Source organism: Eurytemora carolleeae, unplaced genomic scaffold, assembly GCF_000591075.1.
Source record: "Eurytemora carolleeae unplaced genomic scaffold, Eaff_2.0 scaffold494, whole genome shotgun sequence".
Classification (NCBI taxonomy): Eukaryota; Metazoa; Arthropoda; class Copepoda; order Calanoida; family Temoridae; genus Eurytemora; species Eurytemora carolleeae.
In genome coordinates, this window is record NW_019396387.1 from 115,777 (window position 1) to 131,880 (window position 16,104).

At 34.7% G+C, this 16,104-nt stretch overlaps 3 protein-coding genes across 3 annotated transcripts; 1 reads left to right on the forward strand and 2 right to left on the reverse strand.

Moving 5' to 3' along the window:
- Positions 1–520: 520 nt before the first annotated feature.
- Positions 521–5,661, forward strand: LOC111702239 (cytospin-A). Its single transcript, XM_023473869.1, has 5 exons — positions 521–2,240; positions 2,657–2,824; positions 2,944–3,069; positions 3,978–4,130; positions 4,616–5,661. The coding sequence occupies exons 1-5, from the start codon at positions 564–566 to the stop codon at positions 5,306–5,308; spliced, it is 2,817 nt and encodes a 938-aa protein (XP_023329637.1). The 5' UTR covers positions 521–563; the 3' UTR covers positions 5,309–5,661.
- A 2,611-nt stretch (positions 5,662–8,272) lies between these two features.
- LOC111702244 (uncharacterized) lies at positions 8,273–13,041 on the reverse strand. Its single transcript, XM_023473874.1, has 2 exons — positions 12,917–13,041; positions 8,273–9,042 (listed from the first exon to the last, which is right to left on the reverse strand). The coding sequence occupies exons 1-2, from the start codon at positions 12,983–12,985 to the stop codon at positions 8,695–8,697; spliced, it is 417 nt and encodes a 138-aa protein (XP_023329642.1). The 5' UTR covers positions 12,986–13,041; the 3' UTR covers positions 8,273–8,694.
- A 1,010-nt stretch (positions 13,042–14,051) lies between these two features.
- Positions 14,052–15,630, reverse strand: LOC111702246 (uncharacterized protein CG10915). Its single transcript, XM_023473875.1, has one exon. It carries the CDS (start codon positions 15,405–15,407, stop codon positions 14,052–14,054), a length of 1,356 nt encoding a protein of 451 aa, XP_023329643.1. The 5' UTR covers positions 15,408–15,630.
- Positions 15,631–16,104: the final 474 nt, after the last annotated feature.

The following is a 16,104-nucleotide window of genomic DNA, read 5'->3' on the forward strand; positions in this document are numbered from 1 at the left end:
AGTACTACTGTAAAATCAGGTTTGGGATGGTTGGGTTTGGAAATCCATCGGAGTTTTAGAACAGGGTTCAACGCAAGTTTTCTTTTAAAATCAATCAAATTTAATTTAATTATGATTTGATTGATTAGAATAAAATTATCGTTCATAATTTTTTTGTTTTGACTTAGGTTAAAGTATAAACCCTGTTATTGCTTTCTCCCGTTCAGCTGATTTTTCAAGATTTCAGAAACCCCCGGGTGGGTTGGAAAATTTAAATTTCTAATATTTCTTGTTATATTTGGTGAAGAAAATTTGTCTTAATTATAGCCGTTAAAACTTTTCACGTATTACTGAAAGTTTTAAATCAGTTTTTTCATTGCTAAATGCTCTTTTTTTGGTCATTTGAAAGGTCCGAAGCCAAAAATGCACACTGCAAATTATAGTTGTCTAACGATTTACATGAAAGATAAGACATTATCGTAAAAGACAGTTATAAATCATCTTTATCAATTTTCTTTCATGTCAGCCATTTTAACATTTACAATTAATCTATTGTTCCAGACGAATGATTACGGGTGTGTAGGATGATGAAAGGGAAACTGATGAAGAGTTTGTTCCGGGGAAAGGGTGGTGTGCCGAGAACTCCATGTCCCAACGGCTCCGACGAGGGAGAGATGGACGGGGACCGAGTATCACGTCTCCGGGCCCACTCGGATGAGCAGAACTCGAATAATTCTCTGGATTCTCCGAATTCTGAGTCCCCGAAATCCTGGCCCTCGACATTTGCCACACCCATGAGCTACATCAAGGGGAAGAAGAGAAAGCACAGTAGGTTCCTCTCCTCCCCCCTGGAGCATGATAGAAGTGATGACGTATTCGGAGCAGAGGAACATAATCTCAGCCAGAGTATTCATAGTGACTCCGCCTCATTCATGTCGTTTAACAACTCCCCGGCCCCAGGGGAGGAGGAGGGGGACGGAGGAGTGCCAAGTAAACAGAACCATGTTGACCAGGTTAAACTACAGCAGCTCCAGCTCCAGGTTGAGGTACAGCAGAAGATGATTGCTGAGTATGAGTTAGAGAAGAACAAGAACGAGGCACGGATTCAAGTCCTGAACCAGGAGCTCGGAGACAAGAATAACGAGGCCAAGGTGTTAAGAGACGAGATCCATGGAAAGAAAAGACTTGAAATCCAGGTTCAGGATCTAAGAGAGAGATTACAACATCTGGAGTCGGAAAATAGAAACTTGCAACATAGAGTTAATGAAGCGTCCCCCTTAACCGATCATCAGAAGGAACTTCTTCTTCAAAACAGAATAAAATCCTGCTCCGCTCCTCCCAGTATAATGGCCGGTAGTCTAGACGGTCAGACCGCAGGTCTAGCGGATAGTGGAGAGGAGTTAAGTTGTGAATGGGAGATTAAATCTAGCGGTGGAAGCTCTGTACACAGTCAAGTTAGTGTAGCTTGTCTCCAGGATAAGCTGGTTCAGATGGAGGAGAATAACTACTCAACCCACGAGGAGCTCCAGGCTACCCTCCAGGAACTAACTGATCTCCAACATCAGCTGGAGGAACTACAATCAGAGAACCGAACTCTGGCCGGAGAAAAGAGTCTTCTTTATGAATCGTTGTGTGAGCAAACAGAGAAACTCGAGGCTTGTAGGAGCCAGCTTGAGTCTACTCGCCAGCTCCTGCTGCACAAAGAAGACAGTGGATCAATGGATAATCCTGAACGTGAAAAGAAACTAATCGATGTACTAAAATCCGCTCAGGAAGAGCGTGATCGATTGGAAAGTAAAGGAGCTGAGCTGACCGCTACTGTAGACGAGCTGAGGGCTGCTGCCGAGGCCGCGTCTAGAGAAATGATTCTGGTCCAGGAGAGGATGGCGTTCTTGGAGCGAACTCTACACACGGTTAGAATGGAGAAGGAGCATGCGGAGCGGGAGCTAAATGATCTTAAAAACGATCTAAGTTGTAAAAGCATGGAGTTATCCAGACTTCTAACACTAAACGAGAACTTTAAAACTAAACTTGAAGAACTAGAAGCTGCCAGGGATGCTGTTGATAAAACCGAGATTGAAGCTAAGCTGGATGAGTTGAGACGGGAGAAGGACGGATTGGAAACTCTACTCAACGAGGCCAGTCAGCAGAGAGATAAACTAGAATTTGAGATCAGTAAACTCAAGGATTCAACCAACAACCAGAAACAAGAACTAGAATTCCAACTTCAAGCTAAAATTGATGAAATTGAAATACTCAAGGTATATATTTTCAATGTTAACCNACCTTAATACATGCACAAAATAACTACGAACAATATAAAAAAAATTTGCTCCAGATCATAAACTACTAAATTATCTATTTTGGCTAAAAATTACTTTTAGAATTTTATGATTTATTTAAGCTGAGAAGGGTAGGCGAAATATATAATACATATGATCATTTTAATATTTTATTAGTATTAAAATATTTAAATACAAACAATAACACCTGAATCGTATTTTAATTCTTTGAGAAAAAATGATCATTAATTTTAACAGTTTTAGAATCAGAGAAAGTTCAAAATAAATGCAAAATGAAGCGAATAAGAATTATTTTTACAGGGAAATTAATGGTGTATGTTTTTAGTTGGAGTTTTTTTTAGATAATTTGCTGTTGTAACTTTTCGTTTGTCTAGACCAAGGCTGCGAAGGTAGGAGAGGAGCGGAGCTGTTTACTCTCTGAGCGAGAGGAGCTTCAGAACTCTGTAGCTGAGCTCCAGGTTAAGTGTCAGCATCATCTTACAGATAAAAGGGAGCTGAGAGCATCTCTCTCAGAAATACAGAAAACAAATTCAGAAATGCAGGTTTGTATAATTTTAGTAAATACCTTAACTATCACGTTGTTGTTGTTTTTTTTCAAATAAATAAAAGAAGAATGATTTCTCTACAAAATTGACACCCCTTGATGATATCTATTGTCTAGTCCCGGTTGGCTGAGATAGAGTCCCAGCTGTCAAATGAGAAGACCCGACGAATATCTGATGCTGAAGAATGGAAACAGTTTCAAGCTGATCTACTCATGACAGTTCGCGTTGCTAATGATTTTCAGGTAATTTCAGATTAATTTTTAAACACATCCACCACCATGCACTGTTACGTCCATTTACTTTAAAGATATTTTTCTTGTGCAAATAACCTCTGTCATAAATTAAAAAAATGTTTATCTTGCAAAACTTTAAAACACCCCGCACAGCGGTGCGGCGTACTAAGATATAAAACACGTAATTTTCTTTATTACTATTTTTGATGTATAGAAGCTCATAAGTCAGAACTTTTGCGTCATAAATCTCAGGATCAAGCATTGATCTCAATCTTATCCAGGCCTACTGATTAATTTAGTGCCTCTTCAATATCCTGTGGTGGATAAACCCTGCAGCAGGGGTGTATAAAGAGAAAAAGAGAACGAAAAAATAAAAGGAAAAGGGGAAGGGTAACTGCGGAAAAAGGGGAATGGTATGAAAGGGGGAAAGTTCGGGAGGGAAGTGGATAGGTAGGGAAGAAGAATTAAAAAACTTAAAAATTTCACAAACTCTCCTCCCAAGAAAAATTATGGGAAATGAATTTCAAGAAACAATAAACTCCTGGACTGACAAATAATCAATCCCGACTTTTTTTTTTGACTGAAAGTGAAAAAAAAATTCCCTGCGGCGCCATTTATGCTTTTTAAGATGCATTATTTTAGGGATTCTTATGCACTGCAATATAAATATTTAAAATTATGTCTTTTTAGTTTCGAATTTATCGAATTTGGGAAAGGAAATAAAAAAAATTGAGGAGGGGGGTAAAGAATAAAAAAATTGGAATAATATGCACCCTTCCCTGTAGTAATAACTTGAATTGAGGAATCAAGCATTAATTCTCAAATTTCAAATTGCTCAGTGCTAGCAATCGTGATCAAGATTTTAAGATTTATGAAATCGACCCAAAAATTTGTGAAATAATTATTTTATTTTACAGACGGAGGCCCAGTCGAACCTCGAGGCCGTGACGAGTGAAACTGAGCAGCTGCGTGAGAAAATAAGAAACCTTGAGGTTGATAATGACAGGCTGAGACTCGAGGCTATTGCTCAACCTCCCCGAACAACCTCCGTTACAACTTCTCCAATTCAGGTAGAACCTCTTCTGCACGTTGTCAACAACATCATTATGCCCCCTTCCCCCTGGTTCGAAGATTCAGTGATGGGTTTGGTTCATTTATCCTCAGTCTTGGGATTCACGGATTATCCGGACTCGGGAGTCATTTTCAAATTTTTTTTACTTTGTTGAATTTTCAATATTGTTAAGGTTTAAGAAACTTTTTGGATTTCAAGCTTTTATAGTCAAACAATATTAATTTGATAATCATAAAGACAAGTGAGAAAAAAAAATACCTATTCTTGGATATCAGAAGATTTAAAACTTCCAAATCAAAAACAATCTTTAAAATTTCGTTGATTATCGAACAATTTAGTAACAAAATACTTGCTTTGATATCTCTTATCAAATCTTTTTCTCAAAGTTCAAATTAACAATCGGCTTCTAACCTAGTAAATTGATTGAAACTGACATTTTAAGAATTTACATACGATAGAAATTTAATTACTATTCCTGTTTAGACGTCTGAAGGATTGAGTAGTTTAAGAAACAAGTATCTAGCAAGAGCTCAGGATAACAAAGCAACTGTCAAGGGATTAATCGATTCTATAGAGAGTGCTGCCAAGGCTAAAACTGCAAATTACTCCCGAACTTCCTCAACCCCAACCATGCCAACCCTGTCTCCGATATCGGAGAATCCGGCCAAACCCGTCTTTGCTCCGTCCTCTCCGACCCCGAGCAAAGAACCTCTGGCCTCCTCCGCCTCTCCTCTCATCTCGGAGTCAGATTCTCCGGTTTCCATTCTTACAAATAAGAATTCTACTCGCCAGGTTCGAGTTTTCGATTCCTTCTCCGGAGCCGACCCCCTGGCTAGCCTCGTGAAGAACGGAGGATCAAAACGTAACGCTTTGCTAAAATGGTGTCAGAGCAAAACCTCTGGTTATGTTGATGTTGATATAACCAACTTCTCCAGCTCTTGGAATGACGGGGTTGCGTTCTGTGCCCTGCTCCATACTTACATCCCGGAGAAGATCCCATACTCAACCCTTAATCCTTGTGAGAAGAGGAGAAACTTCACAATTGCCTTCACTGCCGCTGAATCTGTTGGGATACAAACTATCCTCAATCTAACCGAGATGGTTTCAATAGAGCGTCCTGACTGGCAGCAGATTATGACATATGTCACTAATATCTACAGACATTTTGAAACCTAGACAAATCAATTTTCTAATTTTATATTTTTTGATCGAAAGAAACTGTTGGCTGTACCCATACATCCGTGACAATATCCGGCCTATTCTCTAAACATGAGAGAAAATAATTCAATATTTTTTAAATTATCTATTCAACTAGTCTCCAACACATTGTTGTGTTATGCCATAATTAATATATTTAGACCCTTTGTCTAATGATGATTCAATCCGTAGTTTATCTCTTGATTCGGGCTTCAAAACCCTTGCGGAAATAATAATTTCAGATAAAAAATTGAATTTTGAATTTAGATATTTTCCCGTTTTAATATTTCGCTTGAAGGGACCGTAAACGTAATTTAAAGTGACCTACTTTTAAAAAGGGTGGCATGTCCGATTCTCAATGGTGCCTTAGAAACTCCTACATGAGTACCTATGTTCCAAACTTAGAAACCTCTACACGAGTACCTATGTTCCAAACTTAAAAACTCCTACACGAGTATTTATGTTCCAAACTCCTATACGAGTACCTATGTTCCAAACTTAAAAACTCCTACACTAGTACCTATGTTCCAAACTCCTATACTAGTACCTATGTTCCAAACTTAAAAATTGTTGAATTCAATTACTGAAAGTTATAAATTCTTAGATAAAAAAATAAGGACGTCTTGGGTTTATCGGGTACCGGTGTGAATCAGACATGGCACTCTGTAGGGTGACCTTAAACTTCGTCGACAGTCTGTATAATTAATGTCAGATGTATTTGTAAGATTCTTCCTTCATTATTTTTATTGTTGTTGGTTAAGGGTTGGAAGGTGTTACGTATTATGTATTATAAATCTGAAAAAGTGCTTTTTTACTTCATGTTTCTAAATATTTTGTGATAAATGTTTCAAGATCTAAAAGATTAATCTCTATAATGCATTTATTTGGTTCTGAACGCTATTTTTCTCAAATTACTTATTGCATTTCAAATCTCAAAAATATTGTCCATTTAAAAATAGTTTTTTTTACGCTTGCATTAACGGAATTATGTCTCAAAATCACTTAATAACGGGGTTTGAATAATTCAAGAAGTATCCTCCCCCCCCCCCCTTCTCAAATTGTAAACTGTTTTACTTTTTTATGCTTCAAAAAAATCATCAATTTTGTCTGAAAAAAAATCTTATTGATTTTTGTGTGTATTGCAGTATTATTGAGAAAATGGTTCTTTTTATATCTTTTTACGAAAACTTGTTTTTCCCAAAAGTGTTTTTGGCAAATATAATTCCAACACATGTCTAATACAGAAGAATATTGCAATTATAAAACGGAATTGAAGATTTAGAGCTATTTTTATGCATTAAAAAACAAGTGCTATTAAATTCTCCTGCATATCTAAATATATTCACTATTTTCTAAATATATATATATATATTTCTAGTAAATTTAATTTGCTCCGGTCGGATATTTGTTGTAAACTGAACAATAAAACTCAATGCTTCTCTATCTTAAGTAGTAAGATGTCAAGGAACATTTGAACAGATTTATTGTCCAGATTGCGGAGATCGGGTAAATAATTCTGGACTTCCAAGAACTCCATGCCTTTGTTTACATATTAATTGTACTGCAGCTCAGGGAGGAATATAAACAAAATTTAGTCTGAGCATTTCTGCGTTGGTTTACAATTCTCAAGGAAATTTTAAGCACACTTCATTAGTAAACAAAGCTTTGTATATTTCTTGGTTTAGCGAATTCTGAGAGAATTTTTTGCATGATATTGCAATTGCAAAATTATAAAGAAACGAGGGAAAAAATTAACAGAATTAAAAAGTTTTTTTAGATAGAAGAATAACTACTCTTCGTTGTTGATACTCAGAAAGCAGGGCTAAGGATCCATTAATATCGATCCGAATCCGCACTGGAAAAAAAATGGATCCGGGTCCAGGTCATTTCTTTAAGATTTACTGAATTGTTTTAACAAAGCAGAATTTTCAAATTTTTTGTTTAGAGGGAAAAGTGATCTTTAAAACCTTAAACTTCTGATGATAAGATTTTTAACTAACGGGTAGCTTGTATTTAACTCAGACTTTTTGGTGAAAGAGCTTTAAAAAAACATAGAAAAAGGGGGCAAATATTTCTTACAATTTTTTTATTTTACTTAAATACAAATGATGCCCATATGCAAAATTTCATTCAGATTCCTCAGAAAATTAAGACAAGAGTCCCAAGCGTATTCAAATTGGTCAAACGTACCTTCACCTTTGATTAAAGTTATCATTGAAGATAATTTTCGAAAGCATAAGAATGTATTTCAAGTTTCTATTGTATGTGAGAACATAGATTCAGCCTGCTTTCAGACAGTCTCATCAATCTTTAATGTGGTAAACTTTGAAGTGTCGCGACGCCTAGGGCTTGAATTTAAAATTGCATTTGAGGTAAATTGAGGGCTTATTAACAAAAGAAGGATTTTATAATTGGTGAATTGTTACAGTTAGGAATCGTTACTATCCGTTTTTTAGATATTCAAGGATTTTTGGCTTTGATAAAGCTTATCAGAATTCTACTTAGTCTTCCGTAATTAAAAACTTTATTTTCATCAGTTTTCTTTCATAAAATTAAGCAACATTTTTACACTGAGCCAAGATAGAAAACATGAACGAAGCAGAATCAAAATCGTCCAGGCATGACTGCCAAAGGAAAAATTTGCATCGTGTTATGAATACAAACTTTATACAATTTTGAAGTATGTTTATCTTATTAGATTTTAGAGTTCTTATACTCTGAATGTTTAAAAAACGGATTAAACAAAGTCCAAGTTTATGTAAGGTAGTTTAGCAATCTCATTGGCTAAAAATTTGTTTTTTAACATTTTAGCATTTAAACCAGGTCTTGATTGAACTAATTGAACCGGATTCATAATTTTCCAGCTATAGATTTATTTAATAATTGAACCTACTTTTTCACTTTCTCTCTCTCATATCACTTTTAACTAAAAAAAAAATTACAAAAATTTTGGCTTTTTTCAGGCCGGCATTGTATTTAACATTACAATAACGTAATTGGTAACTACAGGGTCGGTAGTTGCTCTAGTCTAGAGATTAGGGTGTGTCAGTTTTATTCTGCTATGGAAGAGTCTCGGAGAGAGAGAGGGAGAAGAATGTGTCCACATCGAATAGGTTGGAGGGGGGGGGGGGGCGTTCCTTAAATACTCGTGATTGTTCATATACTGGAAGATTAGGCTTGTTTAGTTTACAGTGTACAGTAAACTATGTACATTGTACAACGGTAGGAAAGGTTCTGGGTTCTCCCCTCTCCAGAGTAATGATTGAACCCCGTGTTAGGTTCGTGTCTGGAGATGCCAGGTTTACAACAAGTTCCTCTATAGATATATAATATATAATTGTAAAAATTCATACATATTGACTAGCTCAGCTCTTCGATTCTATGTTATTAAAAAATTTCTTTGTGGGAACCCCAGCTCCGGGTACTGAGTCCGGCTTGAGAACCTTCTCCGTCCCGCCTATAGACAAGCCGAACTTGAGGCCCTGGAGACCCGTCACCATGCTCTGCTTCCCGGACTCCAGAACCTCCTTCACATCCCCTCGCTTCCCCACCTCCTTCTTTACGGGAACCACGGGTTTGTTCGGAGGGACAGGAGGAGGTACCCCCTTCCCTAGTCCAGGTTTTCTCATTCCGGAGGTTACAGTCTCCGGAACAGGTTTTCTTGCTCCTCCGGGACCTCCGACAGGTTTAACCCCTCCGATCGGTTTTGATATCTAAAAAAATCATATTATATTTCACTCTAAATGGTATTCAAATATGTTAATAATATTATTTTTTACTCAAAATAGAATTTAATATATACAAACAATATTATCTTTAACTCAAATCAATATTTGAATAAACAAATAATCTCATATTTTACTCAAATTGATATTTGAATAAACTTATAATCTTATAATTTACTCAAATTAATGCTTAAATATTAAACAGTATTATATTTTACTCAAATTAATATTTAAATATTAAACTGTATTGTATCTTACTTAAATTAATGTTTAAATATTTAACAGTATTATATTTTACTATTAATGTTTAAATATTGAACATCAGTATTATATTTTACTCAAATTAATGTTTAAATATTAAACAGTATAATATCTTACTCAAATTAATGTTTGAATAAATAAATTATATTGAAAAGAACACTTGAAGTTAAGACTGAAAAGGAAATATTACAAGAAACTTTTTTTTAACTTATTAAATTTAATAAAGTATTTTATGGTATTTCTGTAGAAGAATATCAAAATATATATCAAATAATCCTATTTATACATTTTATTTAAAAATATTTTGAACATTTAAATTAAATCTATAAAAACACTTGAAGTTGGGAATGAAAAAGAAATATTAAAACAAAAATTTTACTTATTAAATTTTGATATTAATAATAGTATTTTTCGTGTGGAAGCCTTTCTCTTTAAACATTAAATAAATATCTTGTTACACCTGCTAGTCTTAGAAATATAAATTCTTTTTAAATTAAAAAATATTTTAGGGTTTGAAGAAGGTTTGACGTCAATATGAGAAAGTATGGAGAGAAGAGCTTTTGTAGGACCAATGAATAAGAATACACTCAGATGCAGGGTTCACGGGTAGTTGTAATACATTTGAATTTCCGAGCCGGGTCAACCTTTCTGGTCCCAGTTTGTACTGTACCTAGCTATATGGACAGGACATGCCGGTGCAACAAGGTTGACGCGGTCAGACTTTATGCTTCATAAAGGATGAATTTACTTTTACTAAAGGGGCAGAGGTGCGTGGGTTACCCACATAAGGTTGAGACTTCAGAGACGATTGTACGGAATTTGTTTTCTTACACACAGGGTTCCTTGCAGACCTAAACTGGCTTATTATTGTGCTTAATAGTAAAGTAAACCATCAAAATACTCAATTAAATGATAAAACCAAAATGAAGCTTTAAATCGTGATATTTTTTAGAGTTTTGTGTCGTCTTTACAGTCTCATCCTTTGTGGGTAATCCTGAACTTGGTGAACTAGGAAATTGAAATAAACCGGATTGGAACCTAGGACCTAGGATATTAGATACTAATACCAGAAGGATTAAAAATTATGAATTTGAAATGCTGGAAAATACATTTCATTGGCTAAAGGATAAAATAGGAACTAGGATAATAGATAAAATAGGAACTAGGATAATGGATAAAACAGGAACTATAGGATAATAGATAAAATAGGAACTAGGATATTAGATAAAATAGGAACTAGGATAATGGATAAAAAAGGAACTAGGATAATGGATAGAATAGGAACTAGGGTAATGGATAAAATAGGAACTAGGATAATAGATAAAATAGGAACTAGGATAATGGATAAAAAAGGAACTAGGATAATGGATAAAATAGGAACTAGGATAATAGATAAAATAGGAACTAGGATAATAGATAAAAAAGGAACTAGGATAATAGATAAAATAGGAACTAGGATAATAGATAAAATAGGAACAAGGATAATGGATAAAAAAGGAACTAGGATAAAATAGGAACTAGGATAATGGATAAAATAGGAACTAGGATAATGGATAAATAGGAACTAGGATAATAGATTAAATAGGAACTAGGATAATAGATAAAATAGGAACTAGGATAATAGATAAAATAGGAACTAGGATAATAAATAAAATAGGAACTAGGATAGTAAATAAAATAGGAACTATAGGATAATAGATAAAATAGGTACAAGAAGAGTAGATAAAAAAATAAAATAGAATTTAAGTGCGTAAATCATAATTGTTAATTGTCCGCCTGTTTGTTTGTATGTCAAATTATAACTCCTGAACCCCTGGACCGATTTGCATTAAATTTTAATTGGGGAACTCGGTAGAACCACAGAAATGTTCTTAGCTCGGTTTGAACATTTTCAGTTGTTATGGTGGACATTTCTTGTTAGTTTTCAGTTGTTATGGTGGACATTTCTTGTTAGTTTTCAGTTGTTATGGTGGACATTTCTTGTTAGTTTTCAGTTGTTATGGTGGACATTTCTTGTTAGTTTTCAGTTGTTATGGTGGACATTTCTTGTTAGTTTTCAGTTGTTATGGTGGACATTTCTTGTTAGTTTTCAGTTGTTATGGTGGACATTTATTGTTAGTTTTCAGTTGTTATGGTGGACATTTATTGTTAGTTTTCAGACAAAGCTTAGTTCTACTAATATACAGGAATGAGGAAAATAGATAAAATAGGAACAAGAATGACAAATGAAATAAGAATTCGGAAAGGGGTAACATATATTTCAAATTTTGTACAGTTCCGGATATAAAATTCCTAAACTCAAAAAAAGAATATAAGCTTCAAATTTCCGGCTTCAAGTTTCTAAGAGCTTTGTTAATCTAGAAGTAAACGTCAAGATTCATTGTTTATTTATTCATGGAAAAGGTTGGATTTACCTTAAAAAAATTTAAATAAAATATTCTCAGCGGGCGGAAACGTCAAGTATGTGTGTCTGTACCAAAAGAGTGAGTGTAAGTAATACCGAACTGAAGGTGTGTACTGTAGTTATATACAGTACATAAGAATCTCGGTATTTGTACAGTCTAGGAGAGTACATTTGTTTATTGTAAATTGTTTACTTAAAAATAAGTTTATTATACATGTAATATATTATTTATTTATTTAAGTCAACAATATGAACTTAATTTTCATGCAAAGAATATAATTAGAGAAAAGTTTAAAATAAACTACTCGTTATTCAAGCTTAATTACAATTGACGACAAATTGTTCTGCAATTTCCTTGACTGTAGTCATGTTGTGTGTCTGTGCCAAAAGAGTGTGTGCAAGGAATACCGAACTCGTCTGCAAAGCAGTGCGACTGGCTTTCTTATGCCAGACCAGCGCCATTTCCCTTCCCTTTATTCTTATTCCCTGAATATTCCTGATCAACCTTTTATTTTTTCCCTCTTTAATTTTTATTAAATACTAGCTGAAGGACCCGGCGTTGCCTGTGGATAAAAAAATAAAATCGAAAAGCGTATGTGACCCCCCCGCTATCCGATAGGCCGGCTGCAGGTACCATATAAACCAATGTTTTATTTTCAGATATTTTCCATTAGAAACTATAAAAGGAAGGATTAGTTTCTCTCTTTTTGAGAAATATTTGCTCTTAAATCCTCGTATTTAATATTTTGGATAATTATAAAATAAAAAGAATTTTTATCCATACTTGAAAAGTTTAAAAGAATAGCCATATATTTTGAATTTTGTTTTAAAGTCTGTTAACATGTTAAACGGTGAACCAAGTATTTAAATATCAATATTTAGACAATATTCTTTTTTTTAAATCTCTGATCGTCTCTCTCTCTCTCTCTCTCTGATAAACTTTATCGCCAAGCTTTAAAGAACCCTCCTTTTTACCTACATAATACCTAACAAGTACCTACATCATACCTAACAAGTACCTACATAATACCTAACAAGTACCTACATTATACCTACCAAATACCTAAAAAATACCTCCCTTATACTTACCTACCTACCTACCTACCTACCTACCTACCTATTTACCTACCTACCTACCTACCTACCTGCCTACCTACCTACCTATCTACCTACCTACTTACCTACCTATCAATGTACCTGTGAGTATATGTCTGAAGGAATGATTTCTTGATCTAGATGTGAGAGAGCTGCCGCAGTAGGAATCATTGCAGGGTGAGATGCATGTCCGAACCCACCTAATCAAATAGGAGTAAGTAAGTAATAATTTATAAAATTTTACAAAAAAAAAAAAATTAAGTGTTTGGGAGGAAATATTTTTAAAATCCTCCAATTATAAAAAGGTGAAACCAAAGATAAAATTTTTGCTGTTTATAATTTTTTAAATATTTGGTCCTGGATTGTTAGCATTTTTCGACGAATAAGCATTTTAAATTTTAGTATCATTAATGAAAATTGATGTAGGCTTCAAGGTATGTAAAAAAAAGGGTTAAGAAAAAAAGGCACTTTTTAGCATCTTTTTAAATCGTGACGATTTGTGACGAAGTTTATGTTTAATTTTAATTTTAATTATTTCTCTCCCTCTTTTATTCAAATACATGTCTGAACCCACCTAATCAAATATATATTAAATACATGTCTTCTGAATCCACCTAATCAAATATATATCAAATACATGTCTAAACCCACCTAATCAAATATATATCAAATAAATGTCCGAACCCGCCTAATCAAATATATATCAAATAAATGTCCGAACCCACCTAATCAAATATATATCAAACACATGTCTGAACCCACCTTATCAAATATATATCAAATACATATCTGAACCAACCTAATCAAATATATATTAAATACATGTCTAAACCCACCTAATCAAATATATATCAAATACATGTCTGAACCCACCTAATCAAATATATATTAAATACATGTCTGAACCCACCTAATCAAATATTTATCAAATACATGTCTGAACCCACCTAATCAAATATATATTAAAATATGTCTGAACCCACCTAATCAAATATATATTAAAATATGTCTGAACCCACCTAATCAAATACATATCAAATCATATCTGAACCAACCTAATTAAATATATATTAAAATATGTCTAAACCCACCTAATTAAATATATATTAAAATATGTCTAAACCCACCTAATCAAATATATATCAAATACATATCTGAACCCACCTAATCAAATATATATCGAATACATTTCTGAACCAACCTAATCAAATATATATTAAAATATGTCTGAACCCACCTAATCAAATATATATACCGGGTGAAATTTAGGAGTAATTGTTTGGTTATGTTGAACTACTGTTGGTTGGTTTCCGATATTTCCTGATAGGGATCTTACCACTGGGTTACCCTGAGTAGCTCGGCTAGTATTGACTGAGGCGGGGAGGGTTCGAGGAACTGATCCGGCCTGAGGAGGATATCCCTGGGTTCCGCCCACCATGGAGGTGGCAGGGGTGGAGTTCACGTGACCGATCTGGGCGTAGGTTGAATAGTTGGAGTAGGTAGAGTAGGGTTGGGTAGCTACAGGTCGGTTCAGGGTAGACAGAGGAGTAGGAGATACGGAGACAGGTTGGGTTACAAGATTGCTTCCAGGGTAGGGAGGAGGAGGAGACGCCTGGTTCATCGCAACCCTATGCGCTTCCGACAGTTGTTTCTTAAAATGCTCAACATCCGCCCTCGCCTTTCTTAATGCATCTTCTAGGTCTCTATACCTTCGTTCATCAGCAGTTAGTTTATCCTTGAACTGTTGACGCTCTGATCCAAACTGTGATAAATGTTTCTCAAGCTCTGCTTCCATAGCCAAGGATCGTTTGCTCTCCTCCTCTAGTCCAGCTGCCATGGTATCCATCCTAGTTTTCTCCTCCTGCAACATCTGAGCTAAATCCTCGCTTCTCTTCTTCTCCTCTAGGTAGAGCTTGTGCAACTTTTTCCTGTCAGAGAGTAGAACTAATACTATTTGTTTCTGTTTGGTTTTCTCTTCTTCTTGTCTAGCCGCAGCGTCTTTCACAGCTTCTTCTAACCGTTGCTTCTCTAGGATTTCATTTTCAAGTTCTTGCTTCAACCTTATTCGGTCTTTTTCAAGCTCATATGTTATATCATCACCCTGGGCTGTGTCTCGTTCATGTTTACTCTTTTCTTCATGTAACTCTTGAACAAGTTGAGATCGTTGTCGTTCACTTTCGCGCAAACAAGACGCAATTTTAACAGTTGCAACTCTTTGTCGGGCAATAACATTTTGCAGAGCTGCTATTTGAGATTCTGCGGTGCAGGTTGCGATCTGAAGATCTTCTTCTAACTGATTTGCATCTGGAACAAATTGTTTATCTCTTTGAAGTGCAGAGCTGGGGCTGTCATGTTTAACATGCCCGCTATAGCACCCATATAATACTGTCTTTAGTTGTTCAGATTTGAGAGCAGCAATTACTACATCTCGGGCCTGAAGCTCTCCTTCTAGATGACTGAGAAGCTCCAGAAGGTCAGTTCCCTCAACATCGAGCTTCTCGGACCCTTTTATTGCGTTGCTTATTTTTGACAATGTAGCGGTGTTTTTCTCTTTCTCGCCATATTTCTTTTTTTCTCCGGGAATCTCAGCCATTCTGATATTGACAACAGGGGAATTGTTTTCTATTTTTATTTCTAATCACTATCCCGCCAGTCATCATAAACCTTGTTCATCAGATATTAGATTGTGTTAACACATACGGTGTAAATAGTTTCAAACATTGGTCGCCATATTGAATATAGATAGTAGGTAGATACACTGTTCACTGAGTTCACTGGTGGGAGGAGGTTCAACTTAAGCTGGGAACATACTAGCAGACATTATTCCTCTCACACTGTAGTGTAGGTAGGAGTTGGGTACAAACTACCGGACATTATTCCACTCACTCAATCCTCCACACTTCATTCATTTAAAATTCTAGAGAAAGAGATATGTTTAACTGAACATAAACTTTATATTTCAAATTTTACACGTTAGAATTCAAATTACATCTGTATATATTGTTTATATATACTAATAAGAAAAGAGATTAATAATTAATAACAATAAAATAATAATAATAATAATAATTATAATAATGATAATAATAACCATCATCAATGATAATTGTAACAAAAAGTATATAAAGTTTGAAAAACACGATATAATTGGTTAAATACTAAAAACACTTAGATTAAACTTTTCTATTTTCTCATTTGGGAATATTTTCTATTAAGGATAATTCCTAAGAGAATTTTTCTATACAGATTATTTTTAATGAAAATGGTTAAATTTATATTTTTCTTAAATG